The sequence below is a fragment of the Ptiloglossa arizonensis genome, chromosome 13 (assembly GCF_051014685.1).
Source record: "Ptiloglossa arizonensis isolate GNS036 chromosome 13, iyPtiAriz1_principal, whole genome shotgun sequence".
Classification (NCBI taxonomy): Eukaryota; Metazoa; Arthropoda; class Insecta; order Hymenoptera; family Colletidae; genus Ptiloglossa; species Ptiloglossa arizonensis.
The window spans coordinates 8,464,772-8,491,878 of NC_135060.1; the positions used below are offsets into that span (position 1 = coordinate 8,464,772).

Below are 27,107 nucleotides of genomic sequence, written 5' to 3' on the forward strand. Positions count from 1 at the left end.
TCTCTGATTGTTTATATTGTTTCAGGAGAAAAGTTTTCTTAGCATCCTACGTAGATATAAAATAATGCATTGCAAAGAACACGCGTACCTTGAGCGTCATTCGGAGATATTTTTCTAATATTTCTTTTCCAAACATTAAATGCAATCACACTTTGTCTGTGATAACTTTGCCTTTGTTTTCCTTGCACAATTCTCTTTTTCTTTTTTACAGCACTTTGATCTCAAATCTGCACTTTGTATTGGGTTTTTTCATTCAAAGTACAACTAAAGACACACAATGTCTCGTTGTAAACATTTCGATGATAAGATTCGAACATTCATCACATGCAGTGTACGTAATCCAGTAGTTACGTTTGTTGAGTATATTCACTGAATTCCTAGAAGCGTTTGATGTACGTATAGTGCAGAGACAAGTATAACTTTATTTGTATAAAAGATACCGAATAAATAATAAATATATATGTGCACGTTTTGATATATTTAATTCTTTAATTTAAGTAACATTTCTTATTCAACGAGTAACGAATAAAAAATTGTCAATCTTTTATTCTTTATTCGAGACTTTAATCTAGATATATATTTTACCCCATTTTAGAATGATACATTCGTGTTATATTCGAATATTAATCATTGACTGAAAACATTTGCGTTACTATACGTGTATGCATTTATTGTGATGATTCACTTTTCAGAAAATGTCTTCAGAGCCACTGGTTGCATACAATTTCCTTATATACGCCACTGATGTCGTTGCCTTTATATACTTGTACTCCTACATAGGCGAACAGCTAATGTACGAAGTATGTACATTACACATATAAATATTTCTTTATTCAAGCTTTGTTTATTCTTCGATAAGGTAACGAATGTTATTCATTGTTTCGAACTGTATAAAAATCAGTTACAGCTGTTGCCTTATCGTAGTAACAAACATTTTCGCTAACTTGTTAATTGACGTATAAAATATGCGGCAATGTCTTTTAGTCTCGGAAGATCGGTGACGCGTTCTATGATATCAACTGGCCAGAGGTGGCAGGCAGCGATAGAAAAGCATTATTGATGTGCATAATGAACGGACAAAGAACTATGTCCATCACTGCTGGAAGATTTTATACTTTCTCGCTGTTTGGCTTCAGTGGGGTGAGTATCGTGCAACAGTTTAACCTGTATATTTGTAATTAGAAATGGCTCTACGTAATTCAATCATCGAAAATGAAAAGAATAACACTTAGCAAAAAAATGATACTCATTTTCAAAATGTTATTGACTTTGTAACTAAAGAAATAATCATATTCATTAAATGATAACTCCTTTGGTCGTACATTCGAACAATTGAACATTGTTTTTGAAAACATTGAATAAAAATAGAATGTAATCATACGATTAAATTTATCTTGTTTTCTTTAGTTGGCTTTCCATAAAAAAAAAATGGGGTTTGTTAAAGGAAACAGAGACAGTGATTTGAAACATTTGACGCTTCTTTTTAATTTGTAGCTCTTTATCAGCGAGTAATATATTCTATACAATTCGTAATCAATGTACATTAAAAAGACTTACGATATAAGGGAACATTCGTAACGATTTCTACTTTAAACAGATTATGAAAACCTCGATGGGAGGTCTCTCCATGCTACGCGCCAATATGTGAGGGAACGAGAAAAAATTCGTGATGCGAATACGACTTTAGACCGTTGTGGTAATGTATTTTGTTTTGCACATTGTAACGTATGGTTGCTGATCTACTTTTACTAATATACCAGAAAAAAATGATAAAAAGAAACACAAGCAGTGGTGAATGCAGATCTATGCTTAACAATATATTAAAATCCGTTTTTGTTTATCGTGCAACGATCGAAAGAAAAGAATATCCTTCTTGACTTTTTGTAAGAGAATCGATACAATTCGATTCAAGAGATTGGAAGTTCGTGGGATTGTTATTCGTTCGTAACCACGCTAGAGGACAATGATCACCGTCAAATCGGTATAGTATTCGCCGATTGTGTAATCGTGGCTGAATCCAATTCGGTGGTCGTACAAGTGGAATTAACTGTACAACCGATTTAAATGATTTAGTCAATACAAAAGGAGATACATAGATCAGGGACGTGACTTCTGATTAGTGAAATATGCGTGATAAACATCGCGCTCCCAATTGGAAATATCGAAAGGAGCACAGCGTCTTTCATTCATCTTACGATCGTGTAGACAGAATCAATTGGTCCAATTATATTTCCAATGTTCCCTCGTCAGTATCTCTACTACACATTCTTACGAAAAAACGACCCAATATGTCCCTCTTCGAATTAAATGCGCTTTCACAGGAAAAATAGAGTACAATGCTCCATTTGAGATGCGTGGAACACTAAAAGTAGATACTCAACAATTATAGAGACAGAAATAGCACTTTATGACAAATTGTTTCCTTCTTTCTGCTTTCCAACAACCAGTAGGTGATCCTTGTAGAGTCAAACTCCCCAAACAATAATTCGAAAGTCGAATTGTTGTTTCGACGGAGCAAATGTTGTTGAAATGATGAAAAATTGTTTCACTATAACGTTAAAAAATGATCTATTCTTGTACAATGTTAAATAACGACACATGAAAATCTACAGTAAGAGGTATTTTTGTTGGCGATACTCACAGTATGCAGAGGAAAGTTATATCGCGCGTAATGTTTATTAATTATATCTTTGCAATTATCGAGCAGTTCCTCGAATTAAATTGTTCAATATTTTACACATCGCAACAAGGATTTGTGTATTATCGTCCTGCAGAAGCGCGTTAAAATCGGAAGAGAACATTGTTATTTGTTATCATTTACTCGGGTAATCACGCGATCGAAAGATATAAATTTTTGGTATGCAAGGTACTTCGAGTGAAATTCTAAATTTCGAAAAGAAAACGAAGAATTTCGAGGTACCTTAAGAGGTATCTTAAACTTACAGATCTACGTAAAATCTATTTCTAAAGGATTAGTTACGTTAGTTTTCGTAACATCTAATTGTGAACTTATCTATCTAATTATGAATCTTTCTTTTATAAAAGAATACCTGAATTTGCGAACCAACAAACATCATTTTCGATCTCCGATGGTCTTCGTGTTTGTTGTTTATCGAGGATTGAATCTCCGGTTGTAAACTTCGCAAATCAATTGTTTCTACCAGATGTGTTGTCATACTATTGGGTCCAATAACGACACATTTTCAGCACACTTGCGTTCTCGTTTTGGACATCGTATATGATTCAACGCCGCACTTTGTTCACCGATATTGGACTATTTGATGTCCACTGTTGCTTTGTAAGCACTTGGCGATTGAACGAGTTTAGAACCACTTGAAGCAGTTGATAAAATCAATTCTACGCCGGAATACAAGCACTGTAAATTCGACGGCCCTTGTGTTAATCTACGCTCGTGAATTAAGAGACGCAGCTCAACCACCCAGAAACTGTGTCACAATTATCTTCCCCTTTTCTTTAAACTATTTTATTCAATATTCTCACTCCTATTTCCTTTTCCCCGTATATTTCTTTACACACACTTACGCTGACCCCTCTCTCTCTCAGTTTCTACATTTTTCAAACGATCTTGTACCAACTACTCGTAAATCAAAAAATAAAATCCGGTCCTCGACGACTAATTACTTTTACAAACTTTAGTTTTAACGCGAGTTTCGTCTTAAATTGTATTTCATTACCTTACGAAGAACACGTTGCGCGCAATTTAATCACTCCTTGCGCATCAGTCGCGCGAGATTAATTCGATACGTCTGTCGAGAAACTAGGAACGTTTCGAACCAAATGTTTCAAACGTTTCAACGTCAGGTTACCGAATGTGATTTCCAAATGTGGACGTTGCTCGTGCCAGGGGAAGACGGAGCCATAAGAAACGAAAGAACTTCCCGACGAATCGATCGTAGCGATGTATCGAGTTCAATTACCGACAAATGTAAAAAGAACTGAAATCGTAACGTCCGTGGTTATAGCGATTCAGTGACAAATTACCGTGCGACACGCGTGCGAGTACGATTATCTTCCGTTCGACCGGTGAAAATCGCCACGGCACGTGCTCGATCTATCCCATCCACACTCGTAACGAAATTGTTTTCCATCGATTGGGTACAGGTGACTGCGTTCGAACGAAATTCGCAGTCACACGATCGCAGTTTCGATTCGAGGTTCGAGTAACGCACGACGGGACGCGATGCAAGTGAGACACGACAGATCACGGTTCACGTTTTAATTGTAACCTACGGGGAAATTAACGATAAACCGTGAAACGATCGAGGGGCTGAGAATTGATTTGGAACGTGCAACGTGAAATAAAGAGAAATTCAACCGTTACTCTTTTACAATTCCACGAGTGATAATTTGATGAACTGGTCGTCCATTTGGCATTCCTTCCGCGAGAGAAACGTATTTCATATAGAAAGAAAAATAATCTAGTGGTACGAAAGTATTTTCGTATGTACGTTGTTAGTATTGAATTTCTCTATCGATAGTATCTCGGAAGGATACAACGGGAATGTTTTCGAGTTGGTGAGTGGTGACGATTGTTATACCCGTGACTTTAACCAAGGAAGGTAACAAAGGGAAAGATTCTTTTCTCGCGAAAGGAATACCAGTGTCAGTCGAGTTGTTTCGACGACGAGGTTCGTTCGAATTCCCCGAGACACGTTCGCGAATCTATTTCTCATTTCGATGAGAACTCAACGATCCCACGTTTCGTACATCACGACGCTTCTCTCGATATTCGTTCGTCTCGACACCATTTCTACGAGACGCGTCTCTCGTCGATGGATAAGAAGCAACGGTGTTGGCTAAACACCGGCGATAATCCCGCGTCGATATACGTGCAAACTGAAAACAAGAGTCTGAAAATTGACACACCGCGTTGCAATAGTCGTTCAACCGATGACGCAACAGCAATATCGATCACATTGTCGATAAATCGTACAAACACGGGATTCTCGTGGTGTTTGAACAGCGACACTGCATTCGACTTATTCGCTTCAAGAGTTATCCTATCGTATGGAGACAATGGACTATCTGTTTTTCAAGTCGTATCGAATTATTATAAAACACGATAACCGGTAAAAGGAGAACCGATAAGTACACCGTTGTTTTCAAACGATACGCCGGCTCAGAAACGAACAAACCTGCCTAAACGAAAACGAAAACTCGATCATTTTATAAATATTCGTTTCTCGATATTTACCAGGACTGCCTCGTTTAGCTAATACCATCTACCTTGAATCTTACGAGCCCTTTTTTCTTTCCACGAACATACGTTATTTTATTGTCTACAATAATGTGTTCTGGTGTCGTTCCGTGTTTGAACGGGCACCGTGAATCGGTGTTTAATTCGTTGTCCACGTTGTAGGTCGTCAACAACACCATCGAGATCAGAGACCCGCTCGTGTTGAACGAACGGATCTTTTCGTTAGGAGGGATTTGGCCGCAGCAACGCGCGCGTATACTGTTCAAGATCACCGTGGTGTACCTCGGTTTGCACGTGTTGATGGAATACTGGGACCTGTACGATTGCCTCGGTGATCTCGACATGACGGTGATAAACACGTTGGAAACAATGGTCTCGAGCTCGACGTATTTCGGTCTTCTTCTTGTAGCGAGACGCAGCGAACAATTGAAGGAGGTGATTCTCGCGACGAAGAGGTACATCACGGATGAAAAGTCGTTCGAGGATACGGAGGAGAGGCGTTTGTACCTCGGTTACAACACGATCTCCTGTCGTTTCGGCAAATACGCGACGATGGCCTCGTTCGTCACGATCGGTCTGATGTTTGTCCGACCTCTGATACACTTGTACGCTTCACCTGATCTAGGTATTCGTTAATCAACGATATAGTATACGTGTGCGATCGGGTGACCCGATCGGGTCTGTTTCGAGCGCAAGCTTACAAGAGATATCGCGTGCGAACGGATCTGCGTTAAGGTAAACAAATGGCGCGGATCTGTTCGCTTGGTTTCGTGGAAGGCACGAGTGTTCTTTTACAGGGAGTCTTGCGAGACGATCGTGTATGGGAATGAACGCGCGTGGAACAGGGTGCGAGAGGGACTGAGGATTAGAACGAAAGAGAATGAACTCGCGAGAAGGAACAGAGTGCGAGAGGAACAGTATGACACAGTATGTCACAAGATGTACGAGTATGAGTAAAGACGTAATAAGACAGGACAGTTGAAAAGACGCACTAAGAGAGACTTGTAGAAGACGTAATAAGACAGGACGTAAAGGCATCGAGACGATTAAATTAGTCTTATACTTAGTCGATCTATCTTTAGTGAAAAGAGAAACCTATTACCAATACCGCGTCTAATACTAATAACACTGTAACGTATGATATACATAGTATACAGAAATATACACAAACACATCGCTACAACACGCTACAAACATACACTGTACATCGGTACAAGAAATTTTTGGAGGGATCAACACATATTTATGCGAGAACGAATCGCGACACAGGGAGACGAATCTATTACGATTGCTAAAACCAGTTTCGAAAGGAATGCAAACATTTGAAAACGTTAGATTAACACCGGAAGCACGAGTGCTTTGATCATCTCGATCGTAAGGTTATAATATCTCGGCTGTGGGTAAATCAAACGCGTCCTGTCGCAAATCTGTGACGTAGATTCGTTTGTTACCTCTCGTTGAAGTTAAAATACTTATGCAAACCTAACGTTTGGAAAATGTTTCGAGTATCCCACCAGCTCTACAACCTTAACATTTGGAACTCTTGTGTTCGGTATTTGCACCTCTAGCGTAATCAAAGACGTTTAAAAAATATTCTAAACACGCGAGTCTTTTTTTTACTTGGTATATTTTCGCAGAAAATGGTACCAATCCCTATCAGCTGCCTTTCAGAGCTCACATTATCTTCGACTATCGCACACCTCGACTCTACGGTTTGTTGTATCTGTATCAATTTCCTGTTACGTACATACCGATGTATCATGTAGCGGAAGTGAGTTTCATAGTTAACATCGTGCTGCATTTATGTGCCAAATTGTCGATACTGTCCCATCGAATTCGAAATATACGACCGATACCGTCGCAACGTTTCAGAGATGGCATCAAACAGATGGTCACCATGCATTCGGAGCTGACGAAGTAAGTATCACCGTGTTTTCGGTACAGTATCGTTGCACTTTCGATTCCAATCGCATCTTTTACAACGACAATGTAAACTGTAAAATTCAAAGTATTGTGTTTCGTGGCGGTCTGACCGACAAACTTTGCGGTTAATTATTGAAAAATAAAAGAAAGAACCGTAACGCGAATATCGCAGCTTTAATGTGGGAGTTCGAGGAGAGTTTGTTTAGAAAAAGCCCTTTACAGGTTGTCAAAAACATTAAACGACACCTTTCATGTGATACTTCTGCTAGAACTCGCGAGCTGTGGCTTCAGATTGGGTCTAGCGTTGTACGTTGTACTGATTGTACGTAAATGAATTTGTTTAACACGTAGAACGCTTGGAAAGTTTTGTCGGACGATTATTGCTTATTGTTACTGTTTAAATTCTACCACTGAAATATACAAACCGTGACGATACGTAGATGCTCGTATCTGTCTGTTTCTGTATATTAACAAACGATAACGCTTTCCCAGCACGTCAATAGAAATTAATACGAACCATCGTAAGAGAACGTACGCAGAACCGTCGCTAAGTAACTGAAACGCGTGAAAGTTTAAATAGTAATCTTTCAAACTTCTCGGAATGATTTGCACGTTATTTAGTCACGTATCTTTGGTCATTAGTCGTTTCAAATATTCCAGAAAATCTCCACCGATCCGGTGGTTGCCTACAATTTCCTTGTGCACGCTGCTGATGTTGCTGCCTTCCTGTATTTGTATTCCTACATAGGCGAACAAATAACGTACGAGGTACGTAAGCTAGGAATCGAATCCTCGGTTGTAAAAATCGGTTTAAAGTCCGAGTGAGAATTTCGTTGTGTCTTTATAAAAATATTATCGATGAATCGGCGAGCTTCTTCCAACGAAGACGAATCCAAACACCATTTTTTCCGAAGCCGAAGGATTCAAAAGTCGTTTCGTCTTTGTTAGTGAAATTTCAGTGATACATCGATAAAAGATGAAATTAAACGACTCCGCGCTACAAATTCACCTTAAGACCAAGGATCGTTGTAATCTTGTTAGTAACTATGAAAACCTATACGGTAGTTGTTCGTTGAGTGCCCACCGCTCAGGCCTGGCGCGTGCCTTATAACGTAGAAGAGATACGATTCACTTTTTTGGCAAGAGCTAGAGGGATTGAACACGAACGAGGAATGGTACGAAACCGACGAAGTATTATTGAAGTATTATTGAAGTATTATTGAAGTATTATTGTGAGCAATAACGGAGTATCGAAATAAGAAAGTGGGAGCCAGCTCTCAACGAATAAATACTGTAAACGGGAATGTATTGGGTTGTTCGAAAAGTGATTTCGTTTTCCAAAATGGAGAACATATAATTTAATAAAATGTTTAGACACTCGACAAAAATTGTGTTTCATTTTCACCGAAAAGAACGAAACGACTTTCCATACAACCCAATATGATATTTCGTTGTTTTATCGCAACGACAAATATTTTCGTTTATCGTCCAATTGTATAATATAAAATACGAACACGTCGATACGTTTCAGTCTCGCAAGGTGGGTGACGCGTTCTACGATATCAACTGGCCAGAGGTGGCGAGTAACGATAGAAAGGCATTGTTGATGTGTATAATGAACGGACAGAAAACAATGTACATCACAGCGGGTAAATTTTATACCTTCTCGCTGTTCGGTTTCACCGAGGTAGATACTTTTATCCATTTCGATTTGTAAGTCATTGTTTTGAGTCATTGTAATGGCTCGTTCGTTTACGATCGACGTGAGAAATCACTACTTATGATTTTCTGTCCCAAACAGATCGTTAAAACTTCTATGGCGTGTCTCTCTATGCTTCGAGCCAGAATGTAACTCTACGACGGTGAAAACAACCACGACGAATATCGATCGGTTTTACAGCACATATTTTGTATCCTGTACATTGTAACATACCGAATAGTAATTATTTTTCAACACACGTTTGTAACACACCCGATAACAAATAGAAAAGATCTATATTTAGTAATTTTTTGCGAAAACTTTCTCATTTTTTTTTTCGAGAACGAATCGATACCCAAGCTTCTCGCGATGAAAACTTTCCACGAAGGTAACTCGAGGCGAGCGATCACGATTTGAGTCGGTGCTCCTCGATTAAATTCATTCATCGTCGATGAATCAACTTCCCACCCTGTGTATCAACGGTGTCACGTTCAAACGCGTTGCATAAATTGTTAGTAGAACGATCACGTCGTTCCTCTGCTAGAATTTTCCAAAAAACGCAATCATTCACGAGCACCGTATTCACGCGTCAACACTTTGAACTCGAAAGGAGACTTTCGTTCACCGCACAACTCAGTGTACTTCTTCCAATTAGGGAAAATTTTGACTCGAAATTGAAATTGAAAATTAGGTATTACACTCTTTTAAGGTGTAAAGATACCTACGTCAAGTATCGAAATAAAAATATTCCATCGCGTATTAATTTTACGATTTAAAAGATTTCAACGAGGCGTCAGTTTCGGGTTGCAAAAACATTTCGAGTGCAAAGGGTTGATATTTCGACGTTACGTTGTACATATTTGGTAACAACGAAACGAAACTAGAAATCAGAACGCACATCGTTTCGTTGACAAAGATTTTCGAAGGAACGATTCGCTAACGTTTAAATGATACTACCTTGGACACTTCGTACGTTGTTTTCCAGCGAAGCAGCAATTTTGCACTCGCGTCCCTTTTGCGGTTAACGTCGTCGCAATTATCCATGCTTCGCGGAGAAAACGATACTTTGGCACGTGTTTGATTACAGCGTCAATTTTCATACGAAAGTGACGCGGATCGATCGTACGTGGTGGCCAGGTGGCGTAGGTGCGATTGAAATTCGCAGCCGAGGGAGTGCAGTTCGAATTCGAGAGCCGATCGATGCATGCTGGAACAGGATGACCGTAAGACGATCGACGTTCTCGATTGGGTTACGTCCCGATGGTGTTCGTTCTTCATTGTATCGTTGGGCACAATTTTTTACCGCGTACGTTGCAGGCCGACACCGAAATCAAAATCATAGACCCGCTCGTGTTGAGCGAACGACTCCTTTCGTTGAGCGGCGTATGGCCACAGCAACGCGCCTATCTATTGATCCGGATTACATCCGTTTATTACGGTCTGATACTGATCCTGGAGTATTGGGATTTGAGCGATTACCGGCACGATTTCGACGCGGTGGTGTTGAACCTGTTGGAAACATTGACAACGACCACCATGTACATCGATATGTTTTTGACCGTACAGTCCAGGAAGCAGTTGGAGGAGGTGATCGTAACGATGAAGAGGGAAATCGCGGATGAGAAGTCCTTCGAGAACAACGAGGAGAGACGTTTGTATTACAGTTACAACCTTCTGTCACGTCGTATCAGCAAATACGTGACGATGCTCTCGTTCACAACGTCTGTCTCGCTTTTGATACGTCCGATGATACACTTGCTCGTTTCGTCACGTCCTGGTAAGTAAGTACCTAACTTGTTGATTGATAGATACATAGGGTTGTTACGTAAGTAAGTATTGTTCGTGAGCGTACTTCTTTTGTAGATTGAATGTTCGAATAGATGCGTATCTCGAACCAGGCTTGAATATTATCTGAATAAATTGTTCGAGAAATAATGGTTGAGATGATACTCTATTTGAATCATTTGATGTCATTTGATGTCAATTCACTAGATGTCATTTGAAATAACTGTATGTTACTTTATTTGATCGATCAAATCTTTTTCCTTTGGAGTATTCTGTTACTTGTATATTGAACAAAAAAATTTTCCATTTTGTATTTTACTCGAGCATATTCATTCAAATATCTTCTCAGATAATTTGAACTAAGTACAAAATATAAAGTTACATATCTGCAATGTTTTCAAAATGAAAATAATAAAGTGTTTCAAATAATCCAATCGTTCCAAATGATTATTTGTTATTTTATTTCGATCAAAATCTGCTCAAGCCTGCCTTAAACTATATTTTTTATCGTTACAGTTTTCCATCTACGTGGAAGTTACGTTACGTTTCTTTTATAAAAAATCTTCTAAGAAAAGAACTTATTGTATTTCTTATAGCCTTCAAGGTATTGAAGACTTTTCCTTCGAATCTTAACCAACGTCTTTTCCTCGTTACGTTATCGTACAAAATCCACTTTTCCGCACTAGATGTAATTTCTCAGAATGACGTCAATCAGAAAACACGAATAATACCTATTTCGATCCCCCGAATCTTACATTATTGCATTTGAATCCCACGAGCTCTACAATCTAAACATTTGAAATCCTCGTGTTCAGAATTTTCACCTCTAGCGTATCGAAGACGCTTGAAAAAATATTTAAATATTTCTTTTCACTTGGTATATTTTCGCAGAAAATGGTACCTTGCCCTACCAGCTACCTTTCCGAATTCACTCAATAATCGACTACAAGGAAACCAGACTCTACGTTCTGTTGTACTTGTACCAATTTCCTATTGCGTACGTGCCATTGTACCATGTGGCGGAAATTGGTTTTATCGTTAACACGGTACTGCATCTCTGCGCCAAATTATCGATACTCTCCTATCGTATACGAAATATTCGACCGGTACCGGTGGAATGTTTCAACAACGATGTGAAACAGGTAGTGATCACGCATTTGGAGCTGATAAAGTAAGCACGTAAAACGACACTACGGAAGATCGAGAAGAGTTTGTTCAGTAAAAACCAATTGCAGGTTGTCAGACACACTAAACGACAGTTATAATGCGATCCTTCTAGTAGAACTCATGAGCCGTGGCTTCCGATTGGGTTTGTCTTTGTACGTTGCACTGCTCGTACGTAATTGAATTTATTTAATACGAATTATCTTGAGAACACCTCGTCTTACAACGATATTATGCTAAAAACGTTATCAGCACCCTAGACAGATACATATTAAAGTATAAAACAACTAACGAACATATGTACAGAGTCATTCTTTTTTTTTCGTTATTAACGTAAAGTTCATTCACAACATTTAAATTCAGTTAAATCGAAATCAAAGAGTGTTCGATTTCGAGTCACTATAATTGCTTGCACACAATTTTCACTTCGTTTACGCGTAACTATGTATTCGTTTGAATGTTTATTGGATATACTTTCCAGAAATATTCCACAGAGCCGATGGTTGCGTACACTTTCATTTTACAATCCGCTATTACGATTGGCTTCTTGTTCTTCTATTCGTACATAGGCGAACAACTAATGCACGAGGTACGTACATTATAATTCATAATCCTCTGTTCGTTAATATTGTATTAAATTTTTCGATAATACGATTCATTCGTACGAGCTGTTTACACGCATACGATGAGTTTTGTTTCTATACGGTTCGAAAATATTTTCGATGGTTCGAGTAAATTCTTGCGATCGATATTTATAGTGTTCGCATGAAAAAGTATTAATAAAATCGTTCGTTTCAGTCGCAGAGGGTCGGCGATGCATTCTATGACATCAACTGGCCAGAAGTGGCGAGCACCGATCGAAAAGCATTGTTGATATGTATAATAAATGGACAAAAAACTATAACCATGGTCGCTGGAAAATTTTATACATTCTCGCTGTTCGGTTTCACCGGTGTAAGTATCATAAAAGTTTACTTCCACCAATTCGAACGATAGAAACGATGGTTAGAAACGATTGTTTATTTCCCAAGTAATTTTTCTAATTATATAGTAATTTCGTTCTTTCGATATTACAATACAAAAATAAGATGTCCCATTTTTATCCATGAAAGTGGATATACGTATATTTCTGAAGATGTATCAAATTCAAAAGAAGATATTCTAACGAAAAAATTCACTCTTTTGGTTCTCTTCTTTCTTATCTCGTGAGTACATTTACTTAGATCGGAGAATTGAAAACGAAAACAATAATTGTAAATATTTTACTGGCCCGTTTCCAGTTCTTTCCCGCAAAATTTAAACAACACGTTTGCATTTCTTGAACACGCCTATGATAAACTTCTTCGAAAAGAATTTACACGTGGATTAAAATTGGTAACTTTTATTTGCACGCAAAGGTAAACTCTGTACGAATCGCAGTCAATGAAAAAAGAAACGATCGTATATCTAGTATTATCTCCGTGTATGTTGTTATTAATTACTGGACAGGATTACGATAGACGTAAGAAAATATTCATAACAATTTTTCATCCAAACAGATCGTGAAAACTTCGATGGGAGGTCTCTCGATGCTACGCACCGTAATGTAAGAGAACGAAAAGAAATACGGAATGTAAAATGTGACTGCTAATCTGCTTTGTCAATACAATGAGAAAAGAATTATAAACAAAATACACGCAGTGTATTGTATACATTTAACAACATATATTAGTGAAAATCTGTTTGTGTGTATCGTTGAATGATCGAAACAAGAATATCCACGTCCTATCGTAAAAGGATCGATCCTTGTCCTTCCTGCGAGCGAATCCAATTCGGTGATCATTCAGCGTGGGATTTATCGTGTAAACGTTCAAAACGATTCTTAATATCATTGATGCAACGACCACACAGCGGGCAATGATTTCTGATTAATTGAATAAACACTATAATTGTCCACAATTGAAAGTGTCAAAGGGAGTAAAGCGTCTTTTATGTAACTGGTAATACGGAGAGTGTCTTATCGTGACACAGTTTCACACTCCGTATCAATTTTCGTCGTTACTAGCGAATCGCTCTGGTTCAAAATGACAACGAGCCACCAGAGAGGAAGAAATCAGATCGTGTCCATCTCACGTGTTCTAAAACAAACTTAAGCTCGTGAATACGTTGCAAAACGATTCATGCTCGAAATATCGAACTTTCTTGCCACGTCATTTTACAACGAACACGAGCTTCTTGCGGTAAAATATCGGAAACGTCGCTTTCAACTTTCGATCAACTTGTTCGCGAGTACATCGTCAAGGATTCAAATTTCGATCGTGAACTTCACAAATCGTTACTTTGCATCAGTATATATTTACACTCTCGTGCTGAAAAAAAACACGCACAAATTTTCAATCGTAAACTTCGTGCGTTCCCCGCTCGAGAGTTCGTAGAATATTCACCGCTACGAATGCAATTTGTTCATTGATGACGGACTATTAAATGTCACGCGAAATACTAATGTCAGTTTTTTTACATTTTTCTTACCTTCGTACGCCAGTAAGTACAACGGTAATTTATAAATGAAGACTGAACACAGTCTTAAATGCCAGGGAGAGTATCTAGACAGAAAGAACGTGGAAACTTTTCGATGAATGCACTGCGACAGTACACCGAGTGCAATTATTCACACATGCAAGTCGCTCACGTACACTGCGCGTGATTATAGAAGATTCGAGCGAAATGGCTATTTATTAATACGTTTAACAAAAGGCGATGCGCGCGGGAGTTTAATTATCTTCGGTTTGCGGAGACGACGGTACGATTTCTGCATTCATATTTTCGTAGGAAATTGTTGTCATCGATTATGCTCGCGGTGACCGGGTTCGAATCAAATATGCAGTCTCGTGATTACAGTTTCAATTCGATGTCCGAGTAAAGCACATGAGATCGCGATGAAAGTGAGACGATAGAGGATCATTCTCATCGAGTTGTAACATACGAAATTCTCGATAAATCGTGAAACGATCAAGGGTTGAAAATTGATTCGAAAATGCAATCTGTAAAGAAAAGAACTAACGAATCGAATTGCTGTAATGTTTACGTTTCGTTCGATTTACAAATTTCGCGCGTAGAAATTGTCGACAATATTTGAAATCGAAAAATTCGCGGCTTTCACGAATATTGCACTGTGCAAACAAATGCGTACAGTTCCTTCGAATATCGCGGAACCATTTTTCGTCTCGACAGTGGATGCAATATAATGTAAAATAATGACAATTACATCGTTAGAGTCTACAGGAAGCATTTGTGTATTTCATAATTCGCATTTGTGTATTTCATAATTCGCATTTGTGTATTTCATGGACGCAGCTGTGTGTAGAATTTCATATGTTAGAACTCGATTGTTCACCGTATATTTGTACAACTGGATATCGTTGGAATAACTTGGTGTGTACATTGTAGACCGATAGTGCCACAAAAATCAAAGATCCACTCGCTCTGTGCGAACGTATCTTTTCGATAGGATGGGTTTGGCCAGAGCAACACGTATACGTACTATTCTTGCTGACAATGCTCTACTTTGTCGTGCACCTGATTATGGGATATTGGGATCTATACGATCGCCTGGATGATGTTGACATGACGGTGATAAACGTACTAGAAACTATGGTATTGACATCGAATACCTTTGCTCTTATTATTATCAGGCATACCAAGAAATTGGAGAAGGTGATTATCATGGTGAAGAAAGAAGTCAGGGACGCGGAGTCATTCGAGAACCTGGAGGAGAAGCGTCTATACCTCAACTACAATTCCATCTCCTGTCGTTTCGCCAAATACTGGACAATAGTTTCGTTTATCACGATTTATCTGATATATCTGCGACCTTTGATACACTTGATTACTTCCTACGTCCTAGGTATATTCGATACTAACCGATGAACGAACCGTTCGGTTGTCACTGGAACAATTCCATCGAAAAGAATAGAAATCTAGAAACGATAAATTATCGCTAATTTGAAAAGTATTTTACGACTTTTTAATAGCAACCATGCGTTAACTCTGTGGAAATAATTTGAAATATAATTGCTTATAATTGTAAGGATATTGTGCTTTTGAAAGAAAAAAAAAAAAAACGAGAAGACATATATATTATGTCACAGTTTATGCGTGACTTTCGAAAATACTTTTCGGATAGGTGTGTGTTTCTTTAGATTGTAACCAAATCGGAAACTTTCAAATTCGTCAACCGTAGCTGATCGACAATTCACTGATTGCAATATACATATATACTGATATCAAAGGTCCAAGGACCAATAAATTCTATTCCTGATAAAGGATTTTAGAACGCAGTACAGATTGCACCGGACTCGTGGGACACGATTGGTGGGATTTTAAGCTTGTAGGACACGAGGGAGTGGACCATGAACTAGAGTATAAAGAATCGTGACGTCGAAGATCTGAGATTTTACGAAGATGGTTCCAGACTCGTGAAACTCGAAGCAATGGATTTTAGAACGTTTTGGGATGTTCCGAGGCTCCTCGGATCATTGGAGTGTCTCTGTACATTTACAATTCTTAGAACGTCTACGATACACCACTGCTCACCGGGAACATTTTCAATTTCTACGAGTCTCAAGTTCTCCCATTTGGGTCCCACAAATTCGTATTGTCCCCTATTCGTGTTCTACGCGTTGTAGTTTGAAATAACTGCGGGAACCTGACGTTTGGAAAGTGGTTTAAGTATAGATGTCTTTTTTTTCGTGTATTCTCACAGGTAATGGTACAAATGCCTATCATCTGCCTTTCCGTGCTCACATCGTCTTCGACTTCAGGGAGCCTGGTCTCTATACTCTGGTATACGTGTTTCAACTTCCCGTTACGTACATGTGTATGTGCCATGTAGCTGTGGTTAGTCTCATAGTCAGCTTGGTACTGCACCTCTGCGGTAAATTGTCGATATTGTCTTATCGAATTCAAAATATTCGAACGAAACCATTAGTTTGTTTCAAAGAGGACATCCGACGAACGGTAACCACACATTTGGAGTTGATAGGGTTAGTATCGTTGGAAAGATTATCGTTCTACATCGAATTGTGTTAGATCTATTTTATAAGTTTCATAATTGAAAATATACGCTAGTTTTTTTTTTTATTGCGAACTGTCTATTAGAATTCTGTATAATATATAATTCTGTATAAGATATTTAAAAAAAAAATGATATACCAACGGTGTCTCCATAAATATGGTGGCTTTAATATCTCTCAGCTTGTGAGAGTGTGAGAAGAATTTTTCTAGCTAAAGCTCTTTACAGGTTAGCGGAAACATTAAACGACACGTTTCACCTGATTCTTCTAGCAGAACTCCTGAACTGTTGTTTCAGAATGGGTCTAGCTTTGTACATTGTACTACTCGTATGTAAATGAATTTCTTCGACACGTAGCATGTTGGAAATGTTTTGGTATATTCTCTTCAATGTTTATTTTACTTTTCAGAAATTCTCTACAGAGCCGATAGTTGCATACAATTTTCTCATATACGCCGCTGATGTGGGTGGGTTTCTATTTGTGTTTTCCTACGTAGGTGAACAACTAATGCACAAGGTATGTACTGTCGTAAGCGTTTCTTAGAGCACATGTTTCGACATTTTTCGACGAGATAATAAATTTCTATACAATTATAAATAATTATACCTCGTTGCAACATTTCCTCGTTGCTTAATGTAACGACTCGACTTAATAGAATGAAGCTTCAAAGATTCTAATGTTTTACATTTTATTTTGCATATGTTCAGTATAGAATATAATTTAATGGTATATACGTATTTTGTATACACTCAGTCTAGAAATAACAAACACTTTCGTCGATTTGTCTCTTGTCGTACGAAATATTAACACAACGCTATAATTTAGTCTCAAAACGTTGCCGAGGCATTCTACAACATGGATTGGCCAGATGTGGAGAGCAGCGATAGAAAAGATTTGTTAATGTGTATAATGAATGGACAAAAAACTATGACTATCATGGCCGGAAGATTTTATACCTTCTCACTATATGGTTTTACCGGTGTAAGTACAACCATTCACGAATTAATGAGAATTCGTAATACGTAATTTATTTTAAATAATATATCACACGACGAACCCGTTAATCACGTTTTGCTACACTGTGGTACATTGGCTGTCTTATATTTATTCACAAATGTATGTTCAAAGATACATTAGAAGATACATTAAAGATTACTTTAATATATCTTATTTTTTAAACAAATTTGGCGTGGAATGACACTTCTTCGTTCTTCCTCAATTTTGTCTTTTCTTGAAATTAAATACGACAAATTTTCTTCATTCGATATATATTTCCTAACATACATATGTGCGTAAATGTAAATTAAATGAGATATTTGTACAATATTAAATTTATCTAAGAGAAAATTATGCAAATTTTGTAGCAGTCGTAATCAACATTGGCAAAAAAATTATTGTCGTACTACGTTATCTCTGTGCACGATGCAACTAATTACTGATTTGTTTCTAATCGCTTTAATGGTACATTAGTAATGTTTTCCGTTCCAAACAGATTATGAAAACTTCTATGGCAAGTCTCTCCATGTTGCGCGCCAGAATGTAACACTAAGAAAGAAAATGCTCATTGTAATTACATCGACTTCGGATCTACATGATAGTGTATTCTGTCTCGCATTATCTAATATATGACGTATTGATTATTTTTCCGGACTTGTGACGTACTGGTTATTTTACCTGATTTATTTCACCGGACTTTCTCTCCTTTGTTATCATCGCTTTGTTTCTACAACAGTAATTAGAATTGGACCGAAGAAAATTTCGAAAACAAATTCCCACCATTTTCTCTCGTACTTTCATTGTCCCAAACGTAGTATGATTTCGTGTAAAATTTTCACAATGGTGGAACCTTTGCGATCAAATTGTTACAAATGTTGGTACCTTTAAATGGAATCGCGTATAATAATACATTTTTTTATTGACGCGCTATTGTTCGGTTTTCTTTTGCGTAGACTCGTTGAAATTTGAGTTTCGAAAATAGATGCAAGATGGAGAATTACATTGTCCCGGTTGCTGTATTTGTCGTAATTGTTGTCATTACTGTAATAGTGAATGAGTACACATTATTTTCTCCTTTTTACCATATCATCGAACTTCCATTTAAGGTAAAAATCTGTTACTTTCACTACCCTCGGATAAAATTAGTTAATCTTTCGAACGGTATTGCACAAAATTATGGAATCACAGTGTTTTCAAAATAATGTAATCGCCAAGTAGATCTTTGAACGTCGATAGTAACAGGTAATAATTCACACCTTATCCATTGTTTTAAGTGCAAGGAACTTGATGAAAAATCACCGTTTTAGAAAACAAAATCGATTGGGAAAATATAAGCGATAACAATCGTGATAATATGGACACTCTCTTATGTTGGAAATATATGAGTCGAGTAAATATTAAATCTACTTTTTATATATATGTACGCGATATACACGTAATGTTCGTGCGCATGACACGCTCTGATGTAGATTTATCGAATCTTTGATGTTATTGGATGTAATTATAAATGGACAGTATTTCAGATGGTGATTCTTCGAACAAAACTATAAAACTTTGGTGTTACTAAATATAGTTACAAATGGACAATATTTCGTGTGATGATTCTTGGAGCACAAATTTTGGTGTTACTGGATAGAATTACAAACGGAGAATATTTCACACGGTGATTCTTACGATGGAGGTTTAGTTTTATAGTTATAACAATTTAAAGACTCGAATTCGATGCGTGAAACGTCCTGCGAACCATAGGTGCGCGTGAGAAAGGTGAGTCAGAGTGCATTCAGTGATGCATGTGCATGTACGTGTACCTGTGAATTGTTTCGAGGATAAAATTGTGTATCGTGGCATTGCCCCTCTCTACTTGAAAATCTCTTGCATGATTGTTGTAACACACCCTTTCGGAATGTTCACTAGTAGACAAGTTTAATGTCGTACAACGCGAGGTGCGTGCTTTTTTTTATAAAATGTGCAGAAAAAAGCAGTGCTTTCGATTACGTGGTCAGTCCTCTTATGAACACAACTTATGAAAGAATACTTGCATTTGCAAAGTAACGCTGCTTCTTGCGTAAAAATTCATCCGTTTTGAGATTAAAATATTCATTGCCTGTCCTTCGTACACGTCCATGTTTCATCATTGGTAATAAATTATCGATCGGGATGGGAAACTCGCGCGAGTTTCGGCGCGAAAACGCTACGAGGGTGCAACGATGATAACGTTCGAACAACTTGATATCGACCTTCGGTTAATTAGGTACAAATAGTTCGAAATACGTGTAAACGAACTCGTAAATCTTCGGTGCGTTTTACAGCTTCGGTGATGAAAGATTAGATAGAGGCTACGTCGCTTGGTAAAAATGTTGTTAATTTAAAAGGAAACGCAGCGAGCATATGTTACGTCATCGTTTTGCAGTAGATGCGCGTCTCTCCCTGACTGATCGTATAAACGTAAATCAGTTAATCGTAACTTACCCAATAATTTATTACCGGTCGAAGTCGAATTCCTTTCGTTTGAGTCCCTCGAATTCGAATTCCTTCCTAACAAGTTCTATGAATTCGAATTTCTTTCATTTGAGTGTCCCTCGAATTCGAATTCCTTTCGTTTGAACCCTACGAATTTGAATTGCTTTCATTTGAGTCCCACGAATTCGAATTCCTTCCAATTAAGTTCTATGAATTCAAATTTCTTTCATTCGACTCCCACGAATTCGAATTCCCTTAATTTACGCGCGTCGTAGTTGAAAGAGCTACGAGAACGAAAAGTTTGAAAAATGGTACAAGTATAGACGTCTTTTTTCGTATACTCACATAGGTAATGGTTCATTTCCCTACCAGCTGCCTTTTCGGGCCCACATTATCTTCGACTACAACTCACCGACACTCTACACTCTAGTATACGTGTACCAATTACCAATTACGTACGTAGCGTTATGCCATGTAGCCGAAGTTAGTATTATCGTTAGCTTGGTTCTGCATCTCTGCGGCAAATTATCGGTATTGTCCTATCGTATTCGAAATATTCGACCGGTACCGGTGGAATGTTTCAACAACGATGTGAGACAGGTAGTGATCACGCATTTGGAGCTGATAAAGTAAGCACGTAAAACGACACTACGGAAGATCGAGAAGAGTTTGTTCAGTAAAAACCAAATGCAGGTTGTCAGACACACTAAACGACAGTTATAATGCGATCCTTCTAGTAGAACTCATGAGCCGTGGCTTCTGATTGGGTTTGTCTTTGTACGTTGCACTGCTCGTACGTAATTGAATTTATTTAATACGAATTATCTTGAGAACACCTCGTCTTACAACGATATTATGCTAAAAACGTTATCAGCACCCTAGACAGATACATATTAAAGTATAAAACAACTAACGAACATATGTACAGAGTCATTCTTTTTTTTTCGTTATTAACGTAAAGTTCATTCACAACATTTAAATTTCAGTTAAATCGAAACCAAAGAGTGTTCGATTTCGAGTCACTAGAATTGCTTGTATACAATTTTCGCGTCGTTTACGCGTAACTATGTATTCGTTTAAATGTTTATTGCATATACTTTCCAGAAATATTCCACAGAGTCGATGGTTGCGTACACTTTCATTTTACAATTCAAATTCGCACTTCAACGTATTTCGAGTAGAATCCTAAATTTCGAAAATTGGTACACATTTATTTTATCTTCGTGTTCGCAAAATTTCACTGTAGAGTGACCATGGAGATAACATTCACGTAAAATTTATTTCAAAACGACCGGTCAATCAACGTTTGCTTTCGGAACATTTAATTTTAGACAATCAATCTTATCGTGACACAGTTTCACACTCCGTGTCAATTTTCGTCGTTACTAGCGAATCGCTCTGGTTCAAAATGACAACGAGCCACCAGAGAGGAAGAAATCAGATCGTGTCCATCTCACGTGTTCTAAAACAAACTTAAGCTCGTGAATACGTTGCAAAACGATTCATGCTCGAAATATCGAACTTTCTTGCCACGTCATTTTACAACGAACACGAGCTTCTTGCGGTAAAATATCGGAAACGTCGCTTTCAACTTTCGATCAACTTGTTCGCGAGTACATCGTCAAGGATTCAAATTTCGATCGTGAACTTCACAAATCGTTACTTTGCATCAGTATATATTTACACTCTCGTGCTGAAAAAAAACACGCACAAATTTTCAATCGTAAACTTCGTGCGTTCCCCGCTCGAGAGTTCGTAGAATATTCACCGCTACGAATGCAATTTGTTCATTGATGACGGGCTATTAAATGTCACGCGAAATACTAATGTCAGTTTTTTTACATTTTTCTTACCTTCGTACGCCAGTAAGTACAACGGTAATTTATAAATGAAGACTGAACACAGTTTTAAGTGCCAGGGAGAGTATCTAGACAGAAAGAACGAGGAACCTTTCGATGAATGCACTGCGACAGTACACCGAGTGCAATTATTCACACATGCAAGTCGCTCACGTACACTGCGCGTGATTATAGAAGATTCGAGCGAAATGGCTATTTATTAATACGTTTAACAAAAGGCGATGCGCGCGGGAGTTTAATTATCTTCGGTTTGCGGAGACGACGGTACGATTTCTGCATTCATATTTTCGTAGGAAATTGTTGTCATCGATTATGCTCGCGGTGACCGGGTTCGAATCAAATATGTAGTCTCGTGATTACAGTTTCAATTCGATGTCCGAGTAAAGCACATGAGATCGCGATGAAAGTGAGACGATAGAGGATCATTCTCATCGAGTTGTAACATACGAAATTCTCGATAAATCGTGAAACGATCAAGGGTTGAAAATTGATTCGAAAATGCAGTCTGTAAAGAAAAGAATTGCAATTGAATGTGGATGCAATATAATGTAAAATAATGACAATTACATCGTTAGAGTCTACAGGAAGCATTTGTGTATTTCATAATTCGCATTTGTGTATTTCATGGACGCAGCTGTGTGTAGCATTTCATATGTTAGAACTCGATTGTTCACCGTATATTTGTACAACTGGATATCGTTGGAATAACTTGGTGTGTACATTGTAGACCGATAGTGCCACAAAAATCAAAGATCCACTCGCTGTGTGCGAACGTATCTTTTCGATAGGATGGGTTTGGCCAGAGCAACACGTATACGTACTATTCTTGCTGACAATGCTCTACTTTGTCGTGCACCTGATTATGGGATATTGGGATCTATACGATTGCCTGGATGATGTTGACATGACGGTGATAAACGTACTAGAAACTATGGTATTGACATCGAATATCTTTGCTCTTATTATTGTCAGGCATACCAAGAAATTGGAGAAGGTGATTATCATGGTGAAGAAAGAAGTCAGGGACGCGAAGTCATTCGAGAACCTGGAGGAGAAGCGTCTATACCTCAACTACAATTCCATCTCCTGTCGTTTCGCCAAATACTGGACAATAGTTTCGTTTATCACGATTTATCTGATATATCTGCGACCTTTGATACACTTGATTACTTCCTACGTCCTAGGTATATTCGATACTAACCGATGAACGAACCGTTCGGTTGTCACTGGAACAATTCCATCGAAAAGAATAGAAATCTAGAAACGATAGATTATCGCTAATTTGAAAAGTATTTTATCACTTTTTAATAGCAACCGTGCGTTAACTCTATGGAAATAATTTGAAATACATGCGAACGAACTAGTTAAATTTTCGACGCGTTTTATAGCAATGAAGGATTTGATAGACGTATCGCTTATAATTGTAACGATATTGTGCATTTGAAAAAGAAAAAAAAAAACGAGAAGACGTGTATTATGTCACAGTTTACGCGTGACTTTCGAAAATACTTTTCGGATAGGTGCGTGTTTCTTTAGATTGTAACCAAATCGGAAACTTTCAAACTCGTCAACCGTAGCCGATCGACAATTTACTGATTGCAATATATATACCGATATCAAAGGTCCAAGGACCAATACCTGTTCCTGATAAAGGATTCGAGAATGCAGTACAGATTACACCGGATCCGTGGGACACGATTGGTGAGATTTTGAGCTTGTAGTACACGAGGGAGTGGATCATGGACTAGAGTATAGAGAATCGTGACCTCGAAGACCTGAGATTTTACGAAGATGGTTCCAGACTCGTGAAACACGAAGCAATGGATTTTAGAACGTTTTGGGATGTTCCGAGGCTCCTCGGATCATTGGAGTGTCTCTGTACATTTACAATTCTTAGAACGTCTACGATACACCACTGCTCACCGGGAACATTTTCAATTTCTACGAGTCTCAAGTTCTCCCATTTGGGTCCCACGAATTCGTATTGTCCCCTATTCGTGTTCTACGCGTTGTAGTTTGAAATAACTGCGGGAACCTGACGTTTGGAAAGTGGTTTAAGTATAGATGTCTTTTTTTTCGTGTATTCTCACAGGTAATGGTACAAATCCCTATCATCTGCCTTTCCGTGCTCACATCGTCTTCGACTTCAGGGAGCCTGGTCTCTATACTCTGGTATACGTGTTTCAACTTCCCGTTACGTACATTTCTATGTGCCATGTAGCTGTGGTTAGTCTCATAGTCAGCTTGGTACTGCACCTCTGCGGTAGATTGTCGATATTGTCTTATCGAATTCAAAATATTCGAACGAAACCATTAGTTTGTTTCAAAGAGGACATCCGACGAACGGTAACCACACATTTGGAGTTGATAGGGTTAGTATCGTTGGAAAGATTATCGTTCTACATCGAATTGTGTTAGACCTATTTTATAAGTTTCATAATTGAAAATATACGCTAGTTTTTTTTTTATTGCGAACTGTCTATTAGAATTCTGTATAATGTATAATTCTGTATAAGATATTTCAAAAAAATGATATACCAACGATGTTTCCATAAATATGGTGGCTTTAATATCTCTCAGCTTGTGAGAGTGTGAGAAGAATTTAGTCTAGCTAAAGCTCTTTACAGGTTAGCGGAAACATTAAACGACACGTTTCACCTGATTCTTCTAACAGAACTCCTGAACTGCTGTTTCAGAATGGGTCTAGCTTTGTACATTGTACTGCTCGTATGTAAATGAATTTCTTCGACACGTGGAAATGTTTTGGTATATTCTCTTCAATGTTTATTTTACTTTCCAGAAATTCTCTACAGAGCCGATAGTTGCATACAATTTTCTCCTATACGCCGCTGATGTGGGTGGGTTTTTATTTGTGTTTTCCTACGTAGGTGAACAACTAATGCACAAGGTATGTACTGTCGTAAGCGTTTCTTAGAGCACATGTTTCGACATTTTTCGACGAGATAATAAATTTCTATACAATTATAAATAATTATACCTCGTTGCTTTATTGTAACGACTCGACTTAATAGAATGAAGCTTCAAAGATTCTAATGTTTTACATTTTATTTTGCATATGTTCAGTATAGAATATAATTTAATGGTATATACGTATTTTGTATACACTCAGTCTAGAAATAACAAACACTTTCGTCGATTTGTCTCTTGTCGTACGAAATATTAACACAACGCTATAATTTAGTCTCAAAACGTTGCCGAGGCATTCTACAACTTGGATTGGCCAGATGTGGAGAGCAGCGATAGAAAAGATTTATTGATGTGTATAATGAATGGACAAAAAACTATGACTATCATGGCCGGAAGATTTTATACCTTCTCACTATATGGTTTTACCGGTGTAAGTACAACCATTCACGAATTAATGAGAATTCGTAATACGTAATTTATTTTAAATAATATATTACACGACGAACCCGTTAATCACGTTTTGCTACATTGTGGTACATTGGCTGTCTTATATTTATTCACAAATGTATGTTCAAAGATACATTAGAAGATACATTAAAGATTGCTTTAAAATATATTATTTTTTAAACAAATTTGGCGTGGAATGACACTTCTTCGTTCTTTCTCAATTTTGTCTTTTCTTCAAATTAAATACGACAAATTTTCTTCATTCGATATGTATTTCCTAACATACATATGTGCGTAAATGTAAATTAAATGAGATATTTGTACAATATTAAATTTATCTAAGAGAAAATTATGCAAATTTTGTAGCAGTCGTAATCAACATTGGCAAAAAAATTATTGTCGTACTACGTTATCTCTGTGCACGATGCAACTAATTACTGATTTGTTTCTAATCGCCTTAATGGTACATTAGTAATGTTTTCCGTTCCAAACAGATTATGAAAACTTCTATGGCAAGTCTCTCCATGTTGCGCGCCAGAATGTAACACTACGAAAGAAAATGCTCATTGTAATTACATCGACTTCGGATCTACATGATAGTGTATTCTGTCTCGCATTATCTAATATATGACGTATTGATTATTTTTCCGGACTTGTGACGTATTGGTTATTTTACCTGATTTATTTCACCGAATTTTCTCTCCTCTGTTATCATCGCTTTGTTTCCACAACAGTAATTAGAATTGGACCGAAGAAAATTTCGAAAACAAATTCCCACCATTTTCTCTCGTACTTTCATTGCCCCAAACTTAGTATGATATATCCAAAGCAAACGATTTCGTGTAAAATGTTCACGATGGTGGAACCTTTGCGATTAAATTGTTACAAATGTTGGTACCTTTAAATGGAATAGCGTATAATGATACATTTTTTTATTCACGCGCTATTGTTCGGTTTTCTTTTGCGTAGACTCGTTGAAATTTGAGTTTCGAAAATAGATGCAAGATGGAGGATTACATTGACCCCGTTGTTGTATTTGTCGTAACTTTTGTCATTACTGTAATAGCGAATTAGTACACATTATTTTCTCGTTTTTATCATATCATCGAACTTCCATTTAAGGTAAGAATCTGTTACTTTTACTACCCTCGGATAAAATTAGTTAATCTTTCGAACGGTATTGCACAAAATTATGGAATCACAGTGTTTTCAAGATATTGTAATCGCCAAGTAGATCTTTGAACGTCGATAGTAACAGGTAATAATTCGCACCTTATCCATTGTTTTAAGTGCAAGGAACTTGATGAAAAATCACCGTTTTAGAAAACAAAATCGATTGGGAAAATATAAGCGATAACAATCGTGATAATATGGACACTCTCTTATGTTGGAAATATATGAGTCGGGTAAATATTAAATCTACTTTTTATATATATGTACGCGATATACACGTAATGTTCGTGTGCATGACACGCTCTGATGTAGATTTATCGAATCTTTGATGTTATTGGATGTAATTATAAATGGACAGTATTTCAGATGGTGATTCTTCGAACAAAACTATAAAACTTTGGTGT

At 37.6% G+C, this 27,107-nt stretch overlaps 4 protein-coding genes across 6 annotated transcripts in view; 3 read left to right on the forward strand and 1 right to left on the reverse strand.

Moving 5' to 3' along the window:
* Window positions 1–27,107, reverse strand: part of LOC143154097 (putative multidrug resistance-associated protein lethal(2)03659) — a 59,092-nt gene that overhangs the window by 14,338 nt on the left and 17,647 nt on the right. The window contains exon 1 of one of the 3 annotated variants that reach the window (XM_076325918.1): window positions 3,051–3,069. The exons of the other annotated variants lie outside the window; for them this stretch is intronic. The gene's annotated coding sequence lies outside the window, so the exon portion shown is untranslated. Of the gene's footprint in view, window positions 1–3,050; window positions 3,070–27,107 lie in introns of those variants that run through there. 3 annotated transcript variants of the gene reach the window in all.
* Window positions 65–1,725, forward strand: LOC143153656 (odorant receptor 9a-like). The gene is made up of 6 exons (XM_076325075.1): window positions 65–84; window positions 212–287; window positions 348–413; window positions 693–800; window positions 985–1,140; window positions 1,598–1,725. Exons 1-6 carry the CDS (start codon window positions 65–67, stop codon window positions 1,646–1,648), a joined length of 477 nt encoding a protein of 158 aa, XP_076181190.1. The 3' UTR covers window positions 1,649–1,725.
* LOC143154098 (uncharacterized) lies at window positions 4,878–6,045 on the forward strand. Its single transcript, XM_076325919.1, has one exon. The coding sequence runs from the start codon at window positions 5,519–5,521 to the stop codon at window positions 5,852–5,854; it is 336 nt and encodes a 111-aa protein (XP_076182034.1). The 5' UTR covers window positions 4,878–5,518; the 3' UTR covers window positions 5,855–6,045.
* On the forward strand, window positions 22,712–26,162 carry LOC143153657 (odorant receptor 43a-like). The gene is made up of 7 exons (XM_076325076.1): window positions 22,712–22,853; window positions 22,944–23,339; window positions 24,248–24,527; window positions 24,783–24,882; window positions 24,956–25,063; window positions 25,358–25,513; window positions 26,025–26,162. Exons 1-7 carry the CDS (start codon window positions 22,712–22,714, stop codon window positions 26,073–26,075), a joined length of 1,233 nt encoding a protein of 410 aa, XP_076181191.1. The 3' UTR covers window positions 26,076–26,162.

Excerpts from the sequence above, each read along its gene's own strand:
- LOC143153657 (XM_076325076.1), top strand. The coding sequence starts at position 22,712 with ATGACAATTACATCGTTAGAGTCTACAGGAAGCATTTGTGTATTTCAT. Across the intron at positions 24,883-24,955 it reads CTTTGTACATTGTACTGCTC|AAATTCTCTACAGAGCCGAT; the intron begins GTATGTAAATGA and ends TTTACTTTCCAG. Across the intron at positions 25,514-26,024 it reads CACTATATGGTTTTACCGGT|ATTATGAAAACTTCTATGGC; the intron begins GTAAGTACAACC and ends CGTTCCAAACAG.
- LOC143153656 (XM_076325075.1), top strand. The coding sequence starts at position 65 with ATGCATTGCAAAGAACACGC. Across the intron at positions 85-211 it reads ATGCATTGCAAAGAACACGC|CACTTTGATCTCAAATCTGC; the intron begins GTACCTTGAGCG and ends TCTTTTTTACAG. Across the intron at positions 414-692 it reads TACGTATAGTGCAGAGACAA|AAAATGTCTTCAGAGCCACT; the intron begins GTATAACTTTAT and ends TTCACTTTTCAG.
- LOC143154098 (XM_076325919.1), top strand. The coding sequence starts at position 5,519 with ATGGAATACTGGGACCTGTACGATTGCCTCGGTGATCTCGACATGACG.